Genomic DNA, 24,668 nt, shown 5'->3' on the forward strand with positions numbered 1-24,668 from the left:
CCTCTGACGTCTCAGGTTTCTGTGCTGGCATGTCCACATTGCTCCCCTCTAATTATATTACAATAAAACGGGGGGTTTTCAAATTCATATTAGGTTCTAACAACACCGTGTGTTTCCTTCCGATTTACACTAATTGACTTTAATATCTCTCTGTTCATCAGCTTACAGAATAACAAGCCATGAGATGTAAACAGAACCCGTTGTTGCTCTCGTTGCTGGCTCACTAAGTTTTCTGGTTGCCTTTGAAAACGAGTTGCATTTCATTTTCATATTTCGGTGATGGAGGCGATACCTTCTCCCGTTAATTATTCATGTGTCATTAATGTGTGCAGCTGTTCTCCAGTCAGGCAGAAAGAAGGAGGAGAAGACTTGAATCGATCTCTTATCTATTCATTCAAGTAAAGCAGTGAATGCAGAGAGAGCCGCCTCTGCTGACAACATAACTCTTGAAACTGCATTGTTCGTATAGATCTTTTTGATTTTCTTTTTTTTAATATAAAGTGCTATGATTTCATGAATCTGGATGAGTAATTTGTTCGTGGCTCCAGGGATCTGTCTGATATTGGATGGATTGTCATGAGATGTTCCCAGAGGATGAATCTCAATGACTTTGGTGATCTCCTCACTTGTGGACTGTCATAAAATTTGGTACAGACATTCATGATGACCTCAGGATGAATTACAATAACTATGGAGATCTTAACTTTCCATCCACTACCATCATCAGGTCAGCATTAAAATGTGTCCAATACGTCTTATGATTAAATACCTGCAAAACAAATGTTATTCCCACAAAACCTCAGCTTGTGTTCAATGCTACTCAACATGCTAGCACGTTAAATTAACATACATGTTGGTATGCTGACGTTAGCATTCAAAACATCAAGTAAAGCCTCACGGAGCCACTAGACACCTTGAATGCATTTTACATGAAGATCTGGATCATTGATGTCTTTTTCCAGTGAATATGCAAGACAGAAAAGTACGATTCTTTTGTTTTCTTTCTACAGCCCAGGTGCACCTGGTGTTTACCATCGGTGCATCTAAATCTGCAGGTTCCACATATAGCCTGGAATACCAATAAGAAGAATAATAAGACTTCACTTCTTTGTTTCGCCTCCCTTTGCTCACTCTGCGTACTCTCCCTCTTTTATTTGCATTTTCCTCTCTGACTCACTCTCTTGTCTGCTTCCTCAACAGGAAAACCTGTGTCCACTGAAGCGGTTTGTGTAGAGGAGCATGTTGTGACAGCCATGTCTCTGGAGATGGAGAAGACCATCACCAAGCTGATGTACGACTTCCAGAGGAACTCCACCTCTGATGATGACTCTGGATGTGCGCTGGAGGAGTACGCCTGGGTCCCCCCCGGCCTTAGTCCTGAGCAGGTACACGAGCTCCACGATCGTCCCTTTCAAGTCACAGATATTCAAGTCGCACCAGAGGTGGAGAGAGTATAACAGTATATTGCACACAAGTCAAAGTAATTGTACTTAAGTATGAGTAAAAAATAGGTAGGTAGAAAATGTACTCTGAGTAAACGTTACTGCCTTATATAAAAAAAAGGGGGGTACCAGCGGTAACCTGCGCATAACCGCCGTATGAGTGCAGTGCAAGACGGGTGGCCACAAGCCAGCCAGCGGGGCATGCTCACATGCACTCTCACATGTACTACAAGATGCACTAAATGGCAGGCGCCCGGCTGTGTCAAGAAAGCACAGAGAAGCTTACACACACACACACACACACACACACACACACACAGACGGGGAGAAGAATATCTTACAGAGAATACATGAAAGGACCGTTTATATAACATAAAAGATTGCATTCAATCTCAATTTGTGTGTCCAAAACCAACAGACAGGCACTCTGCAGTCTGTGCATACAACTGATTATCAATAATAAATATATTATTCCTCAGCGTGGCCTCCTTCACAAGAATCAACCAGAAAAAGAGACAAAACTCAGACAGTTAAACAGAAATGATTGACAGTAAAACGAGCTCTGGACAGCACTGCTCATGAAACGTCTTTTAGAATCAACAGCAGAATAAATCATCACCAAAACAGACAACTCCAGAGCGTTTGCAGACAAACACACAGACACACACACACACACAGACATATTACAGGAAAGTATATAGAGACTGCGCAGTTCCTCGCACACTGCGCAGCGCGCACACGCCACTATGTCGCTAGGCAACAGAGATTAGTGTTGCGTTGTTCGAGGCTACTCACCTGTCTGATGTGGTCTGAGCGGCACCCTGTGAGTCTTTAAGCACCGCGGAGTCCTCCACAATCCGCTTCTTCGTCGTCTCCACTGGCTCATTGAAGCATGGTGTAACCAGTCCGCTCGGCCTCTCTGTCCCAGTTAAAACCAGTCCATTCGGTCTCTGTGGTCCCACTGCGCTCTTCCAAATTCACCCTTAATTCACCCTTAATTGACTCGCGTCTGAAGTGTCTGATCGTTTCCGGAGTGTCACCTGTCTGAACGTGGAGCTCCGCCCTCGTGCGTCCGCAGAAACACCCGAAGCTTCTCCTCTGCAGCTGCTGATTTATCTCCTTTTTCTCTGTTTATTTCTCACACAGTTTATAAAGGCTTTTTTTAATGTGACTGGAAATGTAGTGAAATAAGCCTGCTATAGACTATTTGTGAAAAAAAGCAAAGTTACTTTTAAAAATATTAAAACACACTACACAAAACTTTGTTGCAGTAACGAGAGTAAATGTATTTGGTTGCTTCTACCTCTGGTTGACACACTCTTCCCGTCGCTCTTAAGTGCTTCATTAGCTCGTGCTTACTTTCTTTATCTGGCATAGCCAGACCGAATCAAATTGAACCGAATCGGTCAGAAGAATTCAATTATTTGGACGATTAAGTATCCGTGGCATCTGCCTATATAATCCTGAGACGGGAAATCCACTGATCTGAAAACAAGACAATGTATCATTATTGTTTTTTAAAGTCCCCTTCATGGTGTTTTAGTCTGTTTGAGTTGACGGGAGCGGGAGGAGGGAAGGGCAGGGGTTGGCATACAAATCACTGAGACTGTCAGGCGTTTCTTGGAAGAATAACTGTAAGGACATTTTTCAGCTGTCAGTGTTAAAGCTGACAGTGTGTAGGAAGCAAGTTCACAGTCAGACAGAATGACAACCATAGCCGGCATCATGAAAAGGAACCGCAGACAGATTAGCTGATCTGGAGAACAGATTAAATCAAGTTTTGTCTCGGATTCTCTGTTATCACAATATGCAATTACGTATTAATAAACCTTTTACTTATTCAAACATGTATGTGGACCCATTTCACATAAAGCAATACGCAGTCTCCCCGATCACCATCAAGCAGATGATTACAACATTTCTCCATAAATATGAGAGAAAAATCTCACTTTTGTCACTGTTAACATACCGTTATTTTTTTCATTTAATGAATTTAAGCCTCAAATTAGTCCTGGTAGTGTATCCTGGCAAATTCAAACCCAGAGGAATGGAAGTAATTTGAGTCGGTGAATGTTTGGATGAATCTAATTGGAAATGTGTGGCAATGTGTTTATGCATCCAGGTTTCACAATTCCCTGTCAGGACTCATTTGCAGTTTAAATGCCTTTTAATTGCGTGCGTGACCAAGCTAATGTAATCAGTTTGTGCAACATCCAGAGGAAGATATTTGAAGTTTTTGTCCGTTGTTTTTGTAAGTTCTGACATACGATGTGCACAGCTCTGTTCGGCTGTATTGGGCAGGAACACTCCTGTCTTTATTTAGTAAGGGCAGCGCTCCGAGGGGCTCTGTTAACAGATGACGGGCTGAGCTGATAACAGTCATTTTCTCCAGTCAGCCATCTTGACAGGATGCTGAAAGAGGCTGCATTCTCTCTCATCCTACAGGGGGTGCAGGCAATTGTAGCTGCCTGTTGCTTTTTCCTTTTTTATTAATGCGCTTCAATGTGACGGTCTTTAAGCCTGTCACTTCAGGTTTCTCTCTGCACAATGTCATTAATTAATTATTTTAAAAGACAAACCATGGTTTCCTTTGGTACAGTTCATTGAGCTGTCACAACTCAAGCTACATTCCACAGTTCACTACTGACCATCTCGGAAACAATTTCTAACTGTGTTAGAAAAAGTCGTCAATCAATGTTAAATTAAATGGCAACAATTTTCCATTATCAATTCATCTTTTTTGAATTCTTTCTCTAAACAAAAATAGCAAAAAATGAATTGCACATTAAGTTGGGAAAAAAAATCATCAATATGAAGATGCCAAATTGAACTTTGGGAAATTGCAATGGGCATTTTTCACCAGACAAACACAATTATTGAATTAATCGATAAAGAAAATAATCATTAGTTTCAGGTATATGGAGGTTTTTTTCTTCTTCCCGTCTGTATTCAAGAGTGTGTTCTTTGAATTTGAGAGCATTAATATTGATTTCACGTCCCTCAAACTTCTGTCCTCATCCTCAGAAATCTCCTGCTTGCACTCAGATTTGCTCCGTCTCTGCTCAAACCGTATGCTTGCGCTCAGATATATTACTGCTTGCACAGATTTAGCCATCTTCAGCCCTTTTTCCTCACACTCTGGCTTCTTCTTTGTGCTCGTGAAAAAAATATCTGCTCTCGGTTTTCCGCTCTGCCACGATAACGACGCATTTACATGTTTGAGCTCAAAACACAGGAAGTCAAAGTGTTTTTCTGCAGCCTGCTAGACAACAAAGAAGAATGCGGTATGAGAGTAAATATTCAGTGATATATTTGTACTTGTCCATTAATGTTTACCTGCTCCTTTCAGTCTAAGCTCTCCTCTCTTGAAGAGGCAGATTCTGGAGAAAATCCCAGCGACCCTGACTTGCACACCTGCATAAGGCTCGGTGTCACCCTCCACAGCGTAGAATGAAACAAGTGTGTGGGTTATAATGAATCTAAGGGGCAGCACACACAGACGCACTTCCTTTCCACCCCACTGATTATGTAAATTGGATCACAACAACCTCAGCAAAATAGATCTTTACACTGCACTGAACAGCAGACCACTTTGTGTCAATTGCTATTTTGCAGAAAATCAGACACAAGTGACAAGATTGCTTTTCCATTCTTTGAGTGTTTACTTCTCAAACACCAATCAAGGTTTTCTCAGTTTCACCCACTTATGTGCAAATACAAAAAGGAGGTTCAGGCCGAAAGATACGGAGTCCTACTGCACGGTGAACGCCTCCTGCAACGCCAGCGTGGAGATTTCACTTAGAGCAACGTGAATATCAGCTGTTCAAGGTTGTGTCTGCAGCAGCAGCAGCAGCAGCAGCAGCAGCACAGAGCTCATTGTGACACACTTTGTATCCCAGAAACTAGTTTCGAAGGGCTGGGATGATGGAGGGCAAAGCAAAAACAAGTTTATTGACATGAAAACCACGATGAATTCATCTGAAAGTCATTTCAGATTCAATTAGTTGGGTTAGTTAGCATAAATTAATGTATATTATGTAAACTTTCCCACCTTTAACTAGCATAATGGACACACAATGACTCGGTTACCACTGCGTAAGTCTGCTCTTTAGTGGCTGAAATCAATATTTCTATATCAATAATGGATCACATGACGACTTGTATGTAAATGGTGTCTTTGTGAGCATCTTTTTAGCTTATTGTTTTGATCTCCCAGCTGCAAATGAACTGTTTTGGTTCATTCTGACTGCGTTTATCGGCTGTTCAGTGAAAATGGAACGTAGCACTAGTGGAGCATTTAGCAGCTAAATAGCTATTTATCTCATAGTACTACCTTCATCATGTGGCCAGAAACTTGAAGTGAATGCTAATGCTGCTAACAACTTTATTAGGCGATATTATGTCAGTGGTTATTTTGCAGCTTGTTTTCCACTTCACCCCCCAAGTGGCCAAAAACATCAGTGAGTGCAGGTTTAATATGTGAGCGTCCCCACATATCTGATGCTTTGTGTTTCAGGTGCATCAGTATTATAACTCCTTACCAGAAGAGAAGGTCCCTTATATAAACAGCCCTGGAGAGAAACACCGCATCAAACAGCTTCTTCACCAGCTGCCACCGCATGACAATGAGGTAAAAACTGTTTTTTTAAACAGCACGGAAAACTTCTCATTTTTACACGTTTATCTTTGTGATAACTTTCAGAAGCATTGTGGGTTTTTTTCTTACGATGACGCCTGATGATGAACCGTGTTGTTCAGGTGCGTTATTGTAACGGGTTGGATGAGGAGGAGAAACGAGAGCTCAAGCTCTTCAGCAACCAACGGAAGAAGGACAACTTGGGCAGAGGCAACATCCGTCCTTTCCCCCCCACCATGAACGGGGCCATCTGTGACAAGGTACAAAGCAACGGCCACTTTTCTTTCCGCTTGTCCTCCATTTCACTCATTGAAGATATGAAAGGACAACAAAGCAGCATTTAAGGGTTCTCTCTGTCTGAAGATATTGCATCTTCTATTCCATCTGTAAAATTCAGCCCATTTTTCATATTGAACTCTCGGTTGTGCTCGCCGAGGCTTCTGTTTGATGTCTCATCAGATAGATGGAAAAGATATAAAGTAGAAAACATTCAAATCTTGAAGAGATCATATATTATTTCAAACACCATCTCCTCACCCTCCCTCTCCACATCTTAGTTTGTATTCTTTCTCTGCCTCTTCTGCCAACCCTACTTTATCGCCTTCCTTTCTTTACCTCTCCTCTCCTCTCTCCTTTTCTATTGTTTTCCCTCAACTACTTTCTTTTTTCCTCTTTTCTCTTCTCATCTCCTTTCCTTTTCTTTCCTTACTTCTCCTCTAATTTCCTTTCAATCCCTCTCGCCTTCTCTCCTCTCCTTCCTTTCTTTACCTCTTTTCTCGTCTGTCCTGTCCTTCCCTTTTCTTTCCTCTTGTCTCTTCTCATCTCCTGTTCTTTCCTCTCCTCTCTTATCGTTTCCCTGTCATCTCATCTCCTTTTCTTTTTTCTTCTTTCATTTTCCTCTCTTCTAATTCCCTTTCTTTCCCTCTCATCTCCTTTCTTTTTCTATTTTTCTCTTTTCCTCTAATCTCCTTTCCTGTTATTACTTCACGTCTTATCTCCTTCTTTACCTTTCCTCTCATCTCTCCTTTCATTTCCTCTCCTCTTATTATTTCCACTACTCTAATCTCCTTTCCTTTTCCTTTCTCTCTTATCCTCTCATCTAACTTCCTTTCATTCCCTCTTGCCTTATCTCTTCTCCTTCCCCTCTCGTCTCTCCTTCCCTTTCCTTTCTTATTGTTTCCTATCATTTACTTACGTTCCCTTTTCTCTCATCTAATATCCTTTCCTTCCCTCTCTCCTCTCCTTCCTTTCCTTCCCTCTCTCCTCTCCTACAGTGCGGCGGTCAAATAAACGGAGGGGACATTGTGGTTTTTGCGGCGAGGGCGGGTCATGGAAAATGCTGGCACCCTCATTGCTTTGTCTGCAGCATGTGCGAGGAGCTGTTGGTGGATCTCATCTACTTCTACCAGGACGGCAAGATCCTCTGTGGCCGGCACCATGCCGAGAGGCTGAAGCCCCGCTGCTGTGCCTGTGATGAGGTGCGCCTGTCTGGGCCTCGAGCCCTTCAGGGTTGGAAATGGCTGAATGGGTCATAGCTCAGAGACTTGGATGTGGTTGAAACTGGTCTGGAGAGAAAAGATGTCTCAGTATTCTTGTCATGTCTCAGACAGTCTGCTTGTTTTCTAACCGTGATGTGAGGCAAGCTGGCCTGAGATGATAGTCAACAATAATAATAATAGTAATAATAATAACTCTGGCCACAGTGCTCTGCACTAATTCCAGTCTGCCAAGGTTTGTTTACTTAAAGTATAAAGTGTGTGTGTGTGTGTGTGTGTGTGTGAGGGGGGTATTTGCCACAAATGATTAGATTTTCCTACACTCATAATAGGACTGAGACCACTAAGACACCAGGATTTATGCCAGCTGTTGATATTGGTGAGAATTGTTTTTAACAATAATTTTGGATTCATTTGAAGCTTAGAAATTAGCAACATCTAGTTTTAATGGCATGGAGATCCTCAGTGTTATTGGATTAATAGGAAACCCAATGTTATTTTTAGGGATTTCTCATATTATTATCTAATCTCTAAAACTATCCAAATTTGGTGGAATAGCAGACAAGCCACTGACATACGTAAAGGGTAAAGGGTCATAGTTTGACTCGCTGGGTTACCAAGAAGGTTAGAAAAGTGACACCAATGGTCCTGACCGAGAGACAATATGTGACGAGTTGGGATGAGAACGTGTAGGACCAGGGGTTGCAAGGGGTCATAGGGCAAAAATGTTTAGGAAACACTTTTGTTGTACAGGGAAAACACATAAGATATTATGAAAATAATAACGGGCCAAGGATGGAGCCCTGAGGTACCCCAAACACCATCCTCGCCCAATATGATTTTGCTTCTTCAGCAGCACTAAAGCTTCATCTTCGTAATAAGTCTGCAGCTGATCTCTGTGTTGAATATCCTCGCTGATGAACGTAATGTCTTGGTCATGCAGATAATCTTTGCTGATGAATGCACTGAGGCAGAGGGCAGACACTGGCACATGAAGCACTTCTGCTGCTACGAGTGCCAGACCACCCTCGGCGGCCAGCGCTACATCATGAAGGACGGACGGCCTCACTGCTGCAACTGCTTCGAGTCCCTTTATGCAGAGTACTGCGACGCGTGTGGAGAGCACATAGGTACTGCACTTGTTTAATTACATATATGAACTGTTACCAAAACACATGGATATATTTTTCTTCCACTAACACCATAGAAAACTTCTATCAGCCATTTATTCGCCATTTATCAGCTCTGTGAGCCACAGCTGTGGAGAGGCGGAGCCAGTGCAGTGAGATGTGGATGGTTATTATCATCCCAAGCTTCAGTAACAGTGAAAGTGTTACAGAGGATGCTCCCATGTTGAATCCAGATGGGAGCTGTGAAAGATGATTACTTCCCCTAGCTGGGGAGCGGAGCTGGTGAAATGTATTCGGTCTATCTTACATATCGAGCGATCGTGTATGGGCAAAGAATCACAAATGGTTGCTTTAGGCAGCAAAAAAGCTCTGTTAATGCATTTTTATTTTTACTCTTTACAGCACAAAATGATATATCTGAGCTTAACCTGCTGGCTAATGGCTGAAATCAGACTGTGGACTGTGTTCATTAGCCGCACACAGACTTTGTAGAGTAACATTTTTACAGTAGTATTAGAGATAACTGCCATCACATTACCATTTTTAAGCAGTTAATGCTAGACTGCTTGTGCATTTTACTGATAAACTCGCTTCTGGTATTGCAATGTTGTAAAAATAATGGTTGTTCCCCCCCCCATCTCACAAAAGGTATTGACCAAGGACAGATGACGTATGATGGGCAGCACTGGCATGCAACCGAGGAGTGTTTCTGCTGTGCCCGGTGCAAGCGTTCTCTGTTGGGCCGCCCCTTCCTGCCAAAACAGGGGCAGATCTTCTGCTCACGGTCCTGCAGTGCCGGACAGGTGTGTAACCAAAAATATGATTATACTATTGAATCGTTATATATTTTAAAAAGGCTTTTTATACTTTAAACTGTATTTTTCACATATAATAATTGTACTTATCTCTGTTCAGGATCCAGATGAGTCTGACTCCTCAGACTCGGCCTTCCAAAGCGCCCGTTCCCGTGAATCCCGCCACAGCACAAAGATTGGCAAGAAGGAGCGGCGGAGTGCCGAGCCCCGCCAGTCGGCTCCTCCGCCCATGCCCGACCGTCTGTCTGCTGAAGTTGATCCCCTCTCTGTTCAGATGGACCGCTTGAGCCTCTCGTCTAGCCAGACCCCGAGCAGGACACCGAACCGTACGCCCAGCCGCACTCCGAGCCGTGCCCCGAGCCTTAACCAGGTGTGGATGAGCCGGGACGACCCCTACGTCCCCGCTGCCTATGAGGGCCCCCAGCGGGAACCCTCTCCCACACCGGCACCTATACATCTGCTGGCTCAGTGTAACCCCAGGCAGGGCTACAATCCCAACGCAAACGCTCATCCTCCAGCTCAGACCGCTGCCAACCCAGGGAAGAGGCCCGACTCCTGGGGCAAGGAACCGGGCAACGCCAAGAGGACCCCCATGGCTGCTCTGAGGGGCCACTCCTTTAATGAGAACTGGACCCACCACAGCCAGGATGAGTTCAGGCCCAACAAGCTGCGCACCCAGATGAGCTTCAATGAGATGTCCAGCCAGAACCAGGGCTTCTCTGACAAGAGGAGCATCAGCCTGCATGGATTCCAGAGAGACGGCAGACCCCCGCTGACCAGGAGGAACCCCATCAATGCCATGAGCTTCAACGAGCCCCTCGCCCCTCTAGAACAGACTCCTCGTGGATCCACGGATTCCATCACTATGTCCAATGCTACAGGTATGGTGACGTAAATGACACAGTACGGTGCAGGGCTGTCCTCCACCAAAGAAAAATCTTAGTTGACAAACACACATGAGATTTTATCGGCATGTTTTTAATCACCATATCTGTAAAACTGAGTTTCTCCTCAAATAATCACACAAAAGCATCACTTCAAATCTTGTGTCTACCAGATATGTGCACATACGTTTCTTGTAAATAAGTAATTTAGCATGAAAATACATTAAAAAAGGACTAATCAACTCAAGAAATCTTAGTCGACTACGACAAAAACGACCAATATGTTGAAATCGACTAAGAGGGGGCAGCCCTAGTACGGTGCAATGAGATATAATGGCAAACTGTATGAAAATGTGACATGTGATTTCTGATTCTAGCGGGTAACTCTCTGGACGGGGTCAGCAAGCGCCAGGAGCATCTGTCTAGGTTCTCCATGCCCGACCTGAGTAAAGACTCCGGTGTGAATGTGTCTGAAAAGAGCAACATGGGCACCCTCAGCTCCTCGGTCCAGTTCCACAGCACAGAGTCGCTGTCCTCCTCTCGCCCCTACAACAACAACATGTACGCGCCGCTGAGAGTCGGCTACCCGCTGCAGTACTGGGACGGCCCGCAGCCGCTGGGCTTCGACGGCAAAGGTCGCGTCGGGGTGATGGGCAGCAGCGGGAACCTGCGGATGGCTCCCATGAGCGACAGGATGCCCCGCCGGCGCATCAACGGGCAGGAACCCGTGGCGTCGCAGCAACCGCAGCCGCAACCGAGACGCCGCAAACACCACCGTGGAAACCACGGTAATGGGCAGCACCGCAGCGGCCGCCACCACAAACGCTCTCGCCGCTCCCGCTCTGACAACGCCTTGCACCTGGTGGCGGACCGGCCCGCTCAAATGGTAGAGCCGCCCTACCGCCGCGTCCAGGAGGATTACGATCGCTTCCCCGCCGGGAACGCCGCTCGGGAGTTGTTTGGTCTCGACCCAGGCGGGTACAGGCAGCAGCCCCAACGACCCTGCCCTCGCACCACTTCTGATCTCACCCTGCAGAACGCTGGCTGGCAACCTGTGGGGCTGGGCGGGCAATGCTGGGGCGACGGACACACGGAGGCCGCTGACCCCTGGTGCTCCAGCTGCTCCTCGTCCTCCGAGTCAGAGGCGGATGAGGGTTATTTCCTGGGTGAGCCAATCCCGCGGCCCGTGCAGCTTTGCTACATCAACAACGAGGAGCTGCGCCATCGCTACAGCCCCTCTGGGATAGCTGCCCATCACGGACCAATGCACGGACCGATTCATGGCCAGCTGCACAACCGCCAAAGGAGGAAGAGCAAAAACTGCATAATTTCTTAGATATGGAGCAAAAGAAAGGGCGAGGGATGAGCAGGAGAGTGAAAGAGATGAGAGAGAGGTACGGAGACGGTTAAAGCAACAAAGAGGTGGAACAGAGGGAGTGGGAAGGTGAGAGTGAGACAGCTGACAGCGAGAGTGAATAGTGTTTGTGTGTGTGTGTGTGTGTGTGTGTGTGTTGGGGTTGAAGAGAGAAAAGGCCTATTTTTTTTTGTGTGCTTGTGAGCCTACACAACTCTACACCGGGTAGTGTTTGTGTACACCTACACAGAATGATCTAATCCTAAGAGGAAGCTCAGCTGGCTTACACAACAGAAATGTTTACAATGAAAGAGATCAACTCCTCTGATGGTACCAGGACGCGCTGATGAATTTGACTACTAAATATACCGTGGTCAAGATAAATTTACACAGTGTATGTGTGTGTGTATGTGTGTGTGCGTGTCTGTGCGTGAATCCATGTTATGAGAGAACAACTCCTTTACAGTTTGAAAAAAAAAGAGGATCTGAAAACCATCTGACTGTTCACGTCGCGGCTCAGTGATCGAGCCCCCCTTGCGGTAAAAACGTGTTCCATGTGGACAAACCAGAAATTGTGTTGGGGGTCGTGAAAGTTACGTGCTAGATTCCAAGCTATGTCATTGTTTACCTCAGTGGAATCCAAATGCTGCTGGAATATAGTGTGGGCTCGCCAGCCCCTGTTATCACCTTGTACAAAGAGTCTGTTGAACTTCGTGCTCTACATAGCCAGCTCTCCATGCTTCACCGAGGACAGAGCGCCGGACGGCCTCTGCTCCTCGACCATTCAGGCACAGTGACGTCAGGTATGGTCCCGTTTTCTCTTCTGCAACATGCTTTGTTTTTTTGAGAGTTACCCTTAGATGATTAAGAATTATAATAATACTGCTAACAATAATAATAACAATGCAAATAATAATGATGAGAATATTAAAGAATACCTGTTAAATGTATATATAGTAATAAACTTATTAAAGTAATGGATGTAGTAATGTAAATGTTCTGTACATATGGTCTTAAATATTTATATATTTTGTAACTAAAGAATCATTATTTGTATAACATGATGTAGAGATAGGGAGACTTGCATGTTGATTTGTTGTTGTCGTCTCATACAGAAAATAAAGTGTACTTCAATGAACAACCAGCAAAGTTCAGAAGTTGTTCTGATTGGTCGGCTTGAGTGACACTTGCCGTGTCCCAGATCCACACTGCAGCCACACATTTACTGTAAACTGCAGACGCTGCACTGGCCATGGCAGGAAAAGCACAGAGGAAACATTTCATCAACACGGTGGCTCAGTTCAGGATTCAATTTAAATAGCCGTTAATTCTGGCCAAATAGAACAACTACCAGACATGTTTTAGATAACCATTTAATAGCAAACATTTAAACAGCAATAAAACACAAAAAGACAAAGTTCCTGCAACAACAAAATCAACTCTTAAGACATTCAAAACGTTCTGCACAGTTGTTCTTTTGCATGTGTACTGTTTAAAGCTGGTGTTTCCACATGGCTGCAGATAAAGATCAGGACACAGTAATATTACTAGTATTGGTGGATTTAGATTACAGTGGTGGCTGTGTATGATTGTCTCTGACTCGTGTGATCCAGACATGTCCAATGACTTAAGAGCGTTGTTCAATTTATTGAGAAAAGATAGATGTAACCATTTCTAAAATTCACAACGTTTTTTTATCTCAATATTCTGCTTTAATCCATATTTGTTGGTGTTTAGCCTTTCATAAACTGTTTGCTCTCCAGTCTGCCGCGCACAAAGGCAGGCACCTAACGCAGGAATTGTGCTGACAATCTTCCCCAACTTTGCCCAGTCGGGATAAATTTCCCAGAATTCCCTAATGACCCTTTTACATGCCGTGATGAATTTTAACCCGCCGTACCCCATGCTGTCGACACTGCATCTTGGCGAGCATCCAGTTAGGCTATTTTATATGCCATTAATTTAATCATTTATATATTTGGCATATTTCCCAACAGACACTTTGGCCATTGAGGATTTAATCTGCCGGACAACTACACGTAATACGGCAAAAAGCCGGCTTATGGCGGGTAACATAAACAGTGGCTCAGTTCCAGCAAACGCTCCAGTGAGCCGGCATTCACAACACCAGGCGCCTGAAACTGGCTCACCTAAATGGAATGCAGTCAAGTTTTTAATCCGATGATCAAGGCAAATGGAAGAGCTGCTCCAGGTGCAAAGAAAGCACTAACCACCAAGTACAGAGGAGTCTGATGGGAATGTCATTACTTTTGCCGGTATTTTAACGTAAACCATATATTGGACATTTGGACCGTATGACAAAGCTAGAGGGATACGAACCAAAGAGAGTAAGAGTCATCCTCTGGTTACAATGGATATCTGCACTAAATGCATGGCAATCCATCCAATAGTTGTTTCAGTCTGGACTGAAGTGGGGGACCAACATCTGTATTGAATCTTTGAAAATCAATATAATTGTCAGCGGCTTTTGACAGTAGCAATTTTACTTACCAGGCCAATACGGGCATCAAAACCAGAAAATAAACCTGTTAACAATACATCCTCCAGGATTTCTTTCTTAAGATAAACACATTTTTATCAGGATACCTAAAATTGTTAAAGTTGTTGTGTCCTACAGGATAGCATCTTTCATTAGACCCTGCATGCTTGGTGAACACGCATCTTTCTCTCCACACCTCCGGTTTGTGATGCAGGCTTTCTGTCATAGATTTATAGCCCCCACGCCTGAGCCCAAATAACCACGATGACATCACTGTGACATCATCAGGGTTATATTTTAAGGCTTGACTGAGCTCCTCCAGAGCCACAGAAGACATTGTGCGGAGGTTTTCACAGGGCGAATAGGACCCCTGTGTAAAATATATATATTTATTATATAGTCTGGTGTGTTCCTGAATAACCTCAAACACATCTTTGACATTTCTGTGCTGCAATTTCCTGTCACCGGCTGACATTTACGCCGATATCGATATTTCTATAATAAGCCAATATCGGCCATGCTGATGTGTCTGTCGGGCTTTAGGTCAAACATCAAAAGGACTTCTTCCTCATTCTACAAACACTTAAACCCTACTGACAGGTCCTACTCACCTACTGACTTATTCATGTATTCATGCTATGACTTGATGTTTTCTTGCCCGTACAGCCATGAATAAATCACAGAAAATATTTTAACCACATGTTTAATATGCTGTAGACAAAATGAAATCATTGAAATATAAATGATAAAAAAATAAGCATGTCAACATTAATTTGACTTTGTCATAAGCACCATTTAAGCAAAACAACCAGTGTATAATTGTATCATAATCATCAAATCTCAACATCACAGTCAAAAGTTTACATTACATTTTTTTCGCGAGTGATGCTCACCGTGAGGCCGAGCACAGAGGAGCAGCTTTGCCCAGGCGGCAGAAAACAATGTACAAACGTATTACTTCTACAGGAAAACACAAAAAAACTATCTAGAAAGGTGCATTCAGTAGAGCGTTGATCTCCGCCAGGTGTGTCTGCAACAACCACTGCTGTAATATTTGAATGAATGAATACAACCCACAATTGTCAACTGAGTCGTTAGCGACAAAGATCGTCTGACGAAATCCGAATCCGTGTGTGCTCATAATCATCCACCTGCCACCAATCCACATTCATTATTTCCTCTGATTAAGAAAGCCCTGCATGAACGTTTCCCTGTAGGCTATGTTGCTTTTTAAATGATATAATGTGGGCTACTGGTGTAGGCCTAGGAGTGTTTTCTTCAGCAATATACTTAAATGGTTAGAGAATGCTGCTTTCAGTAATTGTAATAACGTGGGACGTTTAAGCAGCCGAACTAAAGACCGTCTCACAGCAGCTCTGCTATGTTCACATTTCAGAGAATGTAAGTAATAATTTCCTCATAAATGATGTATTATTTTACCCATCTGCAACCCATTTGCTATTAATTAGAATGTTAATTTTTATGACCTGACCTGCCCGATCCGCCGGCGGCGATGCACTTCAGCTGTTTTATCACTTGCAGCTCCTTGTGGCCAGGAGTTATTTAAGAGTAGCGAGTAAGGAGTCAGCAGTCACTCAATGGCTGTCAAACAGGCAATGAAAAGGTGCTTTGAGAAAGGCGCGAGTCACCGCAACCACGAGGGGGTCCTCGAGCATGCAGGCAATAAAATACCCCCCCAAAAATATTATTCGGTTTGCTGCAGCAGAATGTGAGATTAGCCGCCGACAGACACAGAGATGCACACACGAGAGAGATCACATGATTCCCCTGGCGGAGATGACAACAAAAGCAGCGTTTAATCACGTGAAATAGTATTAAAAAAATAATTTACGTTATAAAATATTACCAGTAGGATCAAAGCTAAGAAGACCGTGTGTGTGTCTCTGACTAGTGAGACGGCTCCGCGGAGTCATAGTCCTCTATAAACTTCTCCATGCCCTCCACGCAGCGCTTGCCGATGTCCTTGAGGTTCTCCTGCAGCGCGGACTGGATGGGGCGCTCCAGGGTGGGATCCTTTGCTATCAGCATCTTTGCCACGAGGCCAAACATTTCACATTCCTGATAGTACACCTGCAAGACACATGCACATCAGGGATTTGAGGACAAATGGGTAGAAGGGGGGGGAAAGTGAGGGGGGGGATGGATGGACGAACAGAAGAGGAAGTGTTGGAGGGAGAGGAAGGGAGCAGAGTGAGAAGTCTTGTCATGCGTTTCCAATTACCACTGAATGGATTAACATCGCTCACATGCAGACTGTTCACGAGTATCCAGTGTGCCTGTATTCAGAGTTTTGTGGACATTTTTGCATCGGCTACCTGTTGCCAGACTCTATTTTCTCACAATAGGATGAGATAAGATGAACTTTTAATGTCCCCTTAGGAAAAAAAGATCTATTTTGGACTCCGTCCTGCAGATCCACAGTCGATGAAAAACATACAAAGCAAAGCTTTCATGAAAAGGTTTGCACAGTCCGCTGACAATGGCGACACACAGCCCCCATGGTCTACATCCTTGAGAACCTTCATGGTCATAGGCAGGAATGGATGTTTGGAAGGGTTCAGCTCTGGGGGACCCTGAATCTGAAGAGCTGGAACCCTGGGTAGGCATTGTGGTGTTTGATTGGACACTATTTCCTGTGCCTGTCTGATGATAAGACTTCTTAAGATATCTTATAATACTCTCTAAGAGTGCCTGCAGGGTCGAATAATAACTTCTGCTCAACTCCATAAACCCAAAGTCTGTGTAGAAAATACATCTGCTGCTGCAATGCCTCTATAATAACCCTGCAACTCTCTCTCTCTCTCTCTCTCTCTCTCTCTCTCTCTCTCTCTCTCTCTCTCTCTCTCTCTCTCTCTCTCTCTCTCTCTCTCTCTCTCTCTCTCTCTCTCTCTCTCTCTCTCTCTCTCTCTCTCTCTCTCTCTCTCTCTCTCTCTCTCTCTCTCTCTCTCTCTCTCTCTCTCTCTCTCTCTCTCTCTCCCGTCTTTGTCGGGGCTCGCAAAGTGAAGACAATAATGACACTCGTGTTGCCTCAGACTCAGCATTTCAAAAACAAAATCTTGTCTCACGTCTCTCGGCACTTTCCAAGATCTTTTCCTCTTTCTCTAATCCCAGCTTGTCTTATCTCTCCTCTTCATAACTAACCCTTCTCCCAAGGTGTGTGTTTATGTAATGACCCTCCTCTACCTCATCTATCTCTTTCCTCTTCTGTTGGATGGCTCTGTCTCGCGTTGCCGTCTGGCTCGCAGTTGAAGGAAGCTCCCCGTCTCTGCTTCGTTCCCTTTCTTTGCTTTTAGTCCCCGAGTGATCTCTCTCCCTGCTTTGGTTCCTGTCGTTCTGAAACAAAAAGAAAAATGAAACCACAGCTGGAACTTAGTACAGTTTGCCAAAACCACTAATGAACAGAAGATGAGTAAAGAGAAGCTCCACATGTCAACTCTAAGTCATAGTTTACAATGACTTTATAAATGGCTGCTACTCCGTCAAGCTGTCAGAGCTACCATGGAGCCCACACGGTCACTAACTACACTCCCTCAAGAAATATCTATTTATTTGAAAGAACAATAAAGTGATTTCAGAGAGAAGCAGCCTGGAGGGTCTATACTATGTGTTTAAGGTAAATATCCAGGATGTCAAACTGGTTCAGCAGTGAAAACAGGTTAAATAGATAAAAGATAGAAGCTAAAGCTACAGATCACAGAGTAAAAGTGAACCACCACATCACCTGGAGATCCAGACAGAAGGCAATGAAACTAAGGAGCAACACTCTTCCTCTTTATTCACTGTTAACAATCAATAAAAAGCAAAAGCAGCATGTGTAAACATTCAGTGTACCTTCAGTAGCTAACGTAGCATTGAAGTGCTAACGTTGGTTAATGATGTGCTAATGTACTCTCCAAATGTTAGCTCCACAGGTTTTTAAATAGAAACATATATATATCTCCTTCAAACCTCTCCGGGTAACAAGCTTCACTATTACACAACATTTAACCACGACGAGCTCCAAATCCACTAAACCAGCCTGAAGATGAAAGAAATGTGAGACCTTTAATGAGAGTCTATGGAGCAGAGCCCGGTAGTTGTCGGACCCCGGTCGGAGCTGGCCGATGCTAGGGAGGCTCCAGGGAGGAGGTTTAGCAAAGGGTTAATTGGCCTTAATAATGGTTTTTAAATCCCGTGTTCATAATTGAGAGGCCTGGTTATGAAAAACTGAACTGCTTTGGTTCCCTCTCGCCAATTTAATCAGTTTCACTTCCAGATGCAACAACTGCTTTCAACCAGCTGCTGGTCACAGTGGAGCATTTAGCAAATAAAGTATCAGATTTTTCCCTCAGGAGTTGGTGGAGACCAAAAACAGAGCAAAAAGAAGGAGCGGATATTGGGCTTACACTCATCAAGTGGGCAGAAATACGACTCTATATTAATGCTAATGTTGCTCTGTGTCTGCCGAATGTGTAAATAGGAAACTGTTAGCCAACAAGATGATAATCTTAGCTTAAACGGCGGAAGCTGTTGTGTCGTTTCCGCCAATTGAATGACACACTTCGTATCTTACCTTCTAACAAGCATCAAGTCTGCAGTTATTAAATCATTGATAAAAAGGGTAAAAAGGTACTAACTGCCTGACTAGCCATCAAAGTGAATACAAGTTCTAAGTACTTACTAATAATCTAAAAAGCATACATATAGAATCTTATTAGAAAGTAGCACCATAAAACAGAAATGCTGCACATGAAAACAAGTCTGTATCATGGTAACTGTGGTAATATTTTGACAAATCTAGACAACAAATCACACGAGATAACATTCATCAACATTACTGTGGCGTTAGTGACGCGCAGCATCCGGAAACATTAATGACTAACATGCATTTAGCTGCTGTTAGTCATCCTATCAAAAGACATAACGCCACACATCGCACCTTGGAGGTAAACCTGCAGCGCATTATCAACCGCTCGGATCTATTAACGCCGGGGAAAATAATGAAACTCTGAGACGAGCTAATCGTTCTTGGATTCCTCTCGCTCTCTTCACTTTAACTCCACTGCAGCAGTGACCGGCGGTGATTCATCATGTGCTGCTCTGCTCCTCGCTGTGATTAGGTCAGCCTAGAAATGTATGCGATCATTTGATTTCAGCCCTTTTCCTGCAGCACCTGGGCTGTTTGCATAAGAGTCAAGTCATTCTCTGCTATGAGCTCACGTCTAATCAACAAAGAGAAGCACACATCTACCTTAGCATGTAATATATATACACACACACACAATATAATATTACTAGAACAATTAGGGGATGAATCAATAAGCAGAAAAAGAATAATCTGCTACTATCTTGATGATTGATTAATTCATTTTTCAAACAATAACAGTAAACATTCTCTGGCTTCAGAACGTGCGCGCTGCTTTTATGTCATTGAATCTTTGGTTTGGAGAGTCGGTTGAACGAAACCAGACATGTGAAGATGTCAGCGCTTCTCTTAAGGAAGGCTAGCCTGGAATAAATCAGCTGATTTATTGATTATGAAAATAATCCTTAATTACGGCCCTTTTTTTAAGCCATGTTTTATTAGGTTGGAAAATTGCGTTTTCATCCAAATGTTCTTATTTGGTTTTAGCTGTCAGTCTCTTTAAATCACATCACAATTAAACACTCAGACTGGGCTTCACGTGGACATTTTGGAAGATGTTAAAGGATTGGTGGACCACTTTTAACAAAATGGAAAAGCAGAAGGGGGAAGCAGGTTTTCTGCTTGTAAACTTACAATGAACTGCATGTCCTTGTCTCTGCTGGAAGAGGATCTGGGTACGAAAGGTCTGGTAGCTGGAAAAAACACACACACACACACACACATACACACACACACACACACACACACACACACATACACAGTCAACCCAACAAGAGAAAGAAGAGATGGCTTGTGTTTCTATATACCTTAAGTACATACAGCACCTATAGGTGCATCTTTAGACCAGCATTGATGGTTAAAGCCCTCTTATTACTCGCTTCCTTTATCTTCAGCCTCCTGTTAAGACTTTTTTTTTTCTTGCAATGATCTGGGTCCAACAAATCAATACACATCTTTCATTGGAATCTGCTGATATTTGGGAATTTGTAATATTGGACCGCAGTGTTCTTATGTGAAGCAATAGTTTGGTTTTGGCTCATTATATACTGCTGGCTAGTATCACTCTCTCTCTCTCTCTCTCTCCCTCATATACACACAAACCAGCGATGAGTCACCATCATCGCACCATCACTCAGGCACACAAAAAAACCTGTTCCACACTCACACATACACAAACACACACCTCCACAGTGCTGCAGTGTGCGCACGGATACAGTGCCATGGTGCTAGAGAGAAGATAAAAACATACAGTACCAACAGCTCAGTCTGTTTAGAACAACACAACAGACCACTTCATCCCGGGAAAACATCAACAAAAACATTCACAGTTTGTGTTAAAAGCCAGGAAACGTGGTGGCAACAATAAACCCTTCCTGTTTACTTCCAGACTCCCACATGACAAACGATGAGGTAATGCTCAAGTCTCTAATGAGTCGGAGGTTGGACACATAATGTACAGTGCTTGTACTATACTGCACCACATCACCACATGATCCATCTATAGAGTGCAGGAAAGGCTTCTTAGGAGGTCGGCATTATGTAACGCTGGTTTCGTTGCATCCAGAGTGCGACTACCTACCGACCACCAGATACCGCGGAGAGCAGGATGCCCTCCAAATATCGCTAATGCGAAGTGTTCCATGAAGATGTGCACGCGTGTGCCTCTGCTTGCCTACACTGCCACCCGATGGTCATGTGATGAAGTGCACGGTGATACCGGGACGCTTGTAGAGTGCAATATTTATTATTATTATTAAGTATGTATGCACAGGAGGTGGCAACAATAACATGAACATTTATGCTGTTTTTTGTTGGGAGTGTGTCGGGGGATTGTTTGTTTATGTGAATCAATGATAAATGTTCTGTTTGGGTTGTATTAACTGAATTATATATTCGTGTGTGTGTGCTTTTGTTATTGAGTATAGCTACTGCACGTGTGTGTGTGTGTGTGTGTGTGTGTGTGTGTGTGTGTGTGTGTGTGTGTGTGTGTGTGTGTGTGTGTGTGTGTGTGTGTGTGTGTGTGTGTGTGTGTGTGTGTGTGTGTGTGTGTGTGTGTGTGTGTGTGTGTGTGTGTGTGTGTGTGTGGCAGAGTACATTCAGGATAGATTCAGTGCTTTGTATGGTAAAGCTGAAAAACTCCTTGCCACTCATAGATTCATACACCATAGAAATAAAAACACACACAAAAACATGGGCACTAAAAGAATAGTTTGACATTTCTTGATGAGAAGATTGAGAGCACTCTCTTATGCTACGATCAATATAAAGGTTAGCTTAGCTTAAAGACTGGCCTGGTTTTGTCAAACAGAAAGAAAAATCTGCCGACCAGCACCTTTATAGCTCAATCATTAACACGTTATGGCTTGTTTTTATGGCCGTATGAAGGGGCCAGACTACTTCTTGGCAGCCGGGTCTAATCGCTTCCTGGAGTCTCCGGTGGTTTTATGGCCCCTCCACTCTTCTGGGAAGACTTTCCACAAGATATCTGGAGGCTGGCTGCAGGGATTTGCTCCCATTCCGCCACGAGAGCAGCGGCGGAACAATAGGGAGACCTTATGGCTGCCGGTAAAGTCTGCTTAACGAACAGTTGGACCACAGCAACTCTTATCTATCATACGTTTCCAAGCTGTGTGTGTTGATATGCTGCAAGTAGATGGTAAACTATTTCAGCAGGGGGAAATGTATCGCTTTGATCGTCATGAACCAAGGTTTTGGTGAAATAAAATGAATATTTATTGGGCTTTTTTTCCAGCAATAAGTCTTTTCCACGGACACATTTTTGACAAGTTTACAAATAACATTAATGGAATTCAGCCATCATTAACTACATTATTTCCACCCGTGCTTTTTCCTTCCATCACTGTTGTTTTCACAGACTTTTGAACTCACCGTTGTTCTGCTTCGGAGGGGAACTTCCATCGGCGCTCTCTCTCTGCTCGTACCGCTCCTTGTGGTGAAGTTTGGGCTGGAAATGATCTCTCCGGTGGAAGTAACCGTGGGGGTTGAAGTGGTGGTACCTCTGGTTGGCGAAGCCGGGTTTGTAGAACGAGTGGTCCTCCCGTGGAAACCTGCAGCATTGGAGAGAGGGGAGAAAGAAAAAAAAGAAAGCTTTCAGAGTCACCTCGTCATCAATATTTTACAGGTAACGGTTGTGAGGAAGTGCTGCCTGTTCCCGACCCGTCAGTCTTACTGATTTCTGTGGAATCGCCCTCCAAACTTGGGCTTGTAGGAATTGGACAGCCAGGCCCTCGGTCTGGACGGACTCCGCACTCTTCTGATCAGCCTCTTCGAGTCCTGTATCGACACGAGGGAAACGGTTTTCACAAGAGAAGAGAGTGCAGAACAATAATAAAGTTCATTTTGAGTCGTGACACCTGAGAACAGGAAGTGCACCTACAGTGGGAGACGTCGGGCCGTCGGGGGGCCGCTTGTCGACAGGCTCGTCACCGTGTTCCCTGTGCCGCAACATGGAGCCCTGAGGAAACAAAGCACCGCGTTAATCACAGTTATTACGGTGCTGCAGTACAGGTAGTGTTTGATTATAGTTAGGGCTCAAACAATTAGGGGATTAGGAAAATGATTGGCAACTATTTAGATCAATAATACGTCCATTAATCGTTCATGTGATTATTTGTGTTTAGAACAAGACTTGACTTCCTATAACAATCACTTTTAAGACATTATCAATACATTTGAATGTAATGTGTATGTTAATTTTTTTCATTTAATTTAATGTTGAATTTTCTGAATTGACAAAACCAGTAAAAAGACGTCACCGTGGACTCCGAGACTTTTTTCACTATCTCTAACATTTCACAGACAAATTACAAAAATAACAGAGAGATGAATTTCATAAGGAAACAAACCGCTTGTTGCAATCAATAAAAATATCGTAACATTGAATAAAATGTAGCACAACCAGAGATCTTCAGGACAAAGTTGACAAAGCTCAGTTTCACCAATTTATTCTGGACACGTCAAATAAACATGTGGTAACTTTATGAAGTTTGGTGGAGCAACACAAACAAAAACCCAACTAATGCAGACACATCGCTGTTGCAGATGTTTTAGTGTTTGTTTCAAAAGTACACAGGATCTTTTTAAACTGTGTATTGGAGCCTCGGGTATTTAAATCCCGGGGAACTTTAATTTGCATAGTTGTTGTAACTTCTGAGTATCAGGAGCTTCATTTATTCTCAGAGGAGAGAGTGATGCATGCTGCCCAAACCATAGCCAACCTCACATTACTGTCATGATGGAGTGTCTTATGAGTGAATATCGTAGTAAAATAAAAAGTATTGTTAGTACTATTACTCAGTGGAGCCCTCATGTGTCTCTGACGCCACTTTTTAAACCTCCTGTGGTGTTATTCTAATAACCTGTCATCATTGATCATCATGAGAGGTCTCGTTGGTGTCTTCAGTTTCATGATTCAGCTCCATTTTGAATGTCTTTGACATTTTAAAAGTAGATCTATTTGGTCAAAGTGCAACATGACGCACTCGAGACGCAAACTGTCAGTTTCGCGTCGCTGTTCGCTCGAAATGTTTCTTTTTTCTTTTACCTTGCTTTGCTGCGTGTCCTGCGGTCGCGTGGGATCCATCTCCGTCTGTCTGATCCGTAGTTTTTATGTCACGCGGACTTTACTTTCTCTCTGGAGCTCGAAGAGGCCAGAAAACCAGGAAGCGCGTGAGGTTCTGCGCGTTAAACGTCTTCGTTACAACCGGAGAGTGAACTATTTACATGTTCTGTGTCGCCGCGAGGTTTATTGTCTCACTTTTAAAAGGAATATCTCGCGTTGTCGACAAACGAGCTGCTCTTTCTCTGGTTTCCTGCTGGAAGATAAGCAACATGTTGTTGCTTTCGTTTACTTCCCTTTTCAGCAGCCACCCAATCAGGTTCAGACTGCGGTCATAAAGGCTGATCAAACCGAAAACAGAAGCGAGCCTTTTTCTTCTTCTCCTGACAACACGCAAGCGCAGTCCTTATGTCTTTCCGTCACACCTGTTCACACCTGATTTACATGCAGGCTGCGGGTGACAGGCAGCTGTCGTCTACGTAAAGGTGTTTTTACCCGCAGTTTACTTTGCATTGAGAGTATATTCCTCTTTTTTTAGTTCAAACTGTTTACTGGAAACTACAAAATAAGCGTTTCACCCCCCAAATATATATATATATATATAAATTACTTTAATAATGTCTTACACACCCAACAGTCAACCTCATCCTTTCTGTCTCCTGTGAGTGAAACTAAATAAAAGTAAT

General features: G+C 43.6%; 2 protein-coding genes across 2 annotated transcripts; one reads left to right on the forward strand and one right to left on the reverse strand.

Moving 5' to 3' along the window:
- Nucleotides 1-1,253: 1,253 nt before the first annotated feature.
- On the forward strand, nucleotides 1,254-11,739 carry LOC306711525 (prickle-like protein 2; the record flags this gene model as incomplete). Its single annotated transcript, XM_079180498.1, has 8 exons — nucleotides 1,254-1,385; nucleotides 5,959-6,072; nucleotides 6,201-6,338; nucleotides 7,353-7,556; nucleotides 8,518-8,704; nucleotides 9,353-9,507; nucleotides 9,620-10,400; nucleotides 10,781-11,739. The coding sequence occupies 8 exons, from the start codon at nucleotides 1,254-1,256 to the stop codon at nucleotides 11,737-11,739; spliced, it is 2,670 nt and encodes an 889-aa protein (XP_079036624.1).
- Nucleotides 11,740-14,944: 3,205 nt separating this feature from the next.
- LOC306711701 (uncharacterized protein) lies at nucleotides 14,945-24,308 on the reverse strand. Its single transcript, XM_079180717.1, has 7 exons — nucleotides 23,968-24,308; nucleotides 22,801-22,878; nucleotides 22,594-22,697; nucleotides 22,293-22,471; nucleotides 20,037-20,095; nucleotides 17,462-17,611; nucleotides 14,945-16,348 (listed from the first exon to the last, which is right to left on the reverse strand). The coding sequence occupies exons 1-7, from the start codon at nucleotides 24,004-24,006 to the stop codon at nucleotides 16,166-16,168; spliced, it is 792 nt and encodes a 263-aa protein (XP_079036843.1). The 5' UTR covers nucleotides 24,007-24,308; the 3' UTR covers nucleotides 14,945-16,165.
- Between the last annotated feature and the right edge of the window lie 360 nt (nucleotides 24,309-24,668).

The sequence above is a fragment of the Pholis gunnellus genome, assembly GCF_910591455.1.
Source record: "Pholis gunnellus genome assembly, chromosome: 2".
Taxonomy (NCBI): Eukaryota; Metazoa; Chordata; class Actinopteri; order Perciformes; family Pholidae; genus Pholis; species Pholis gunnellus.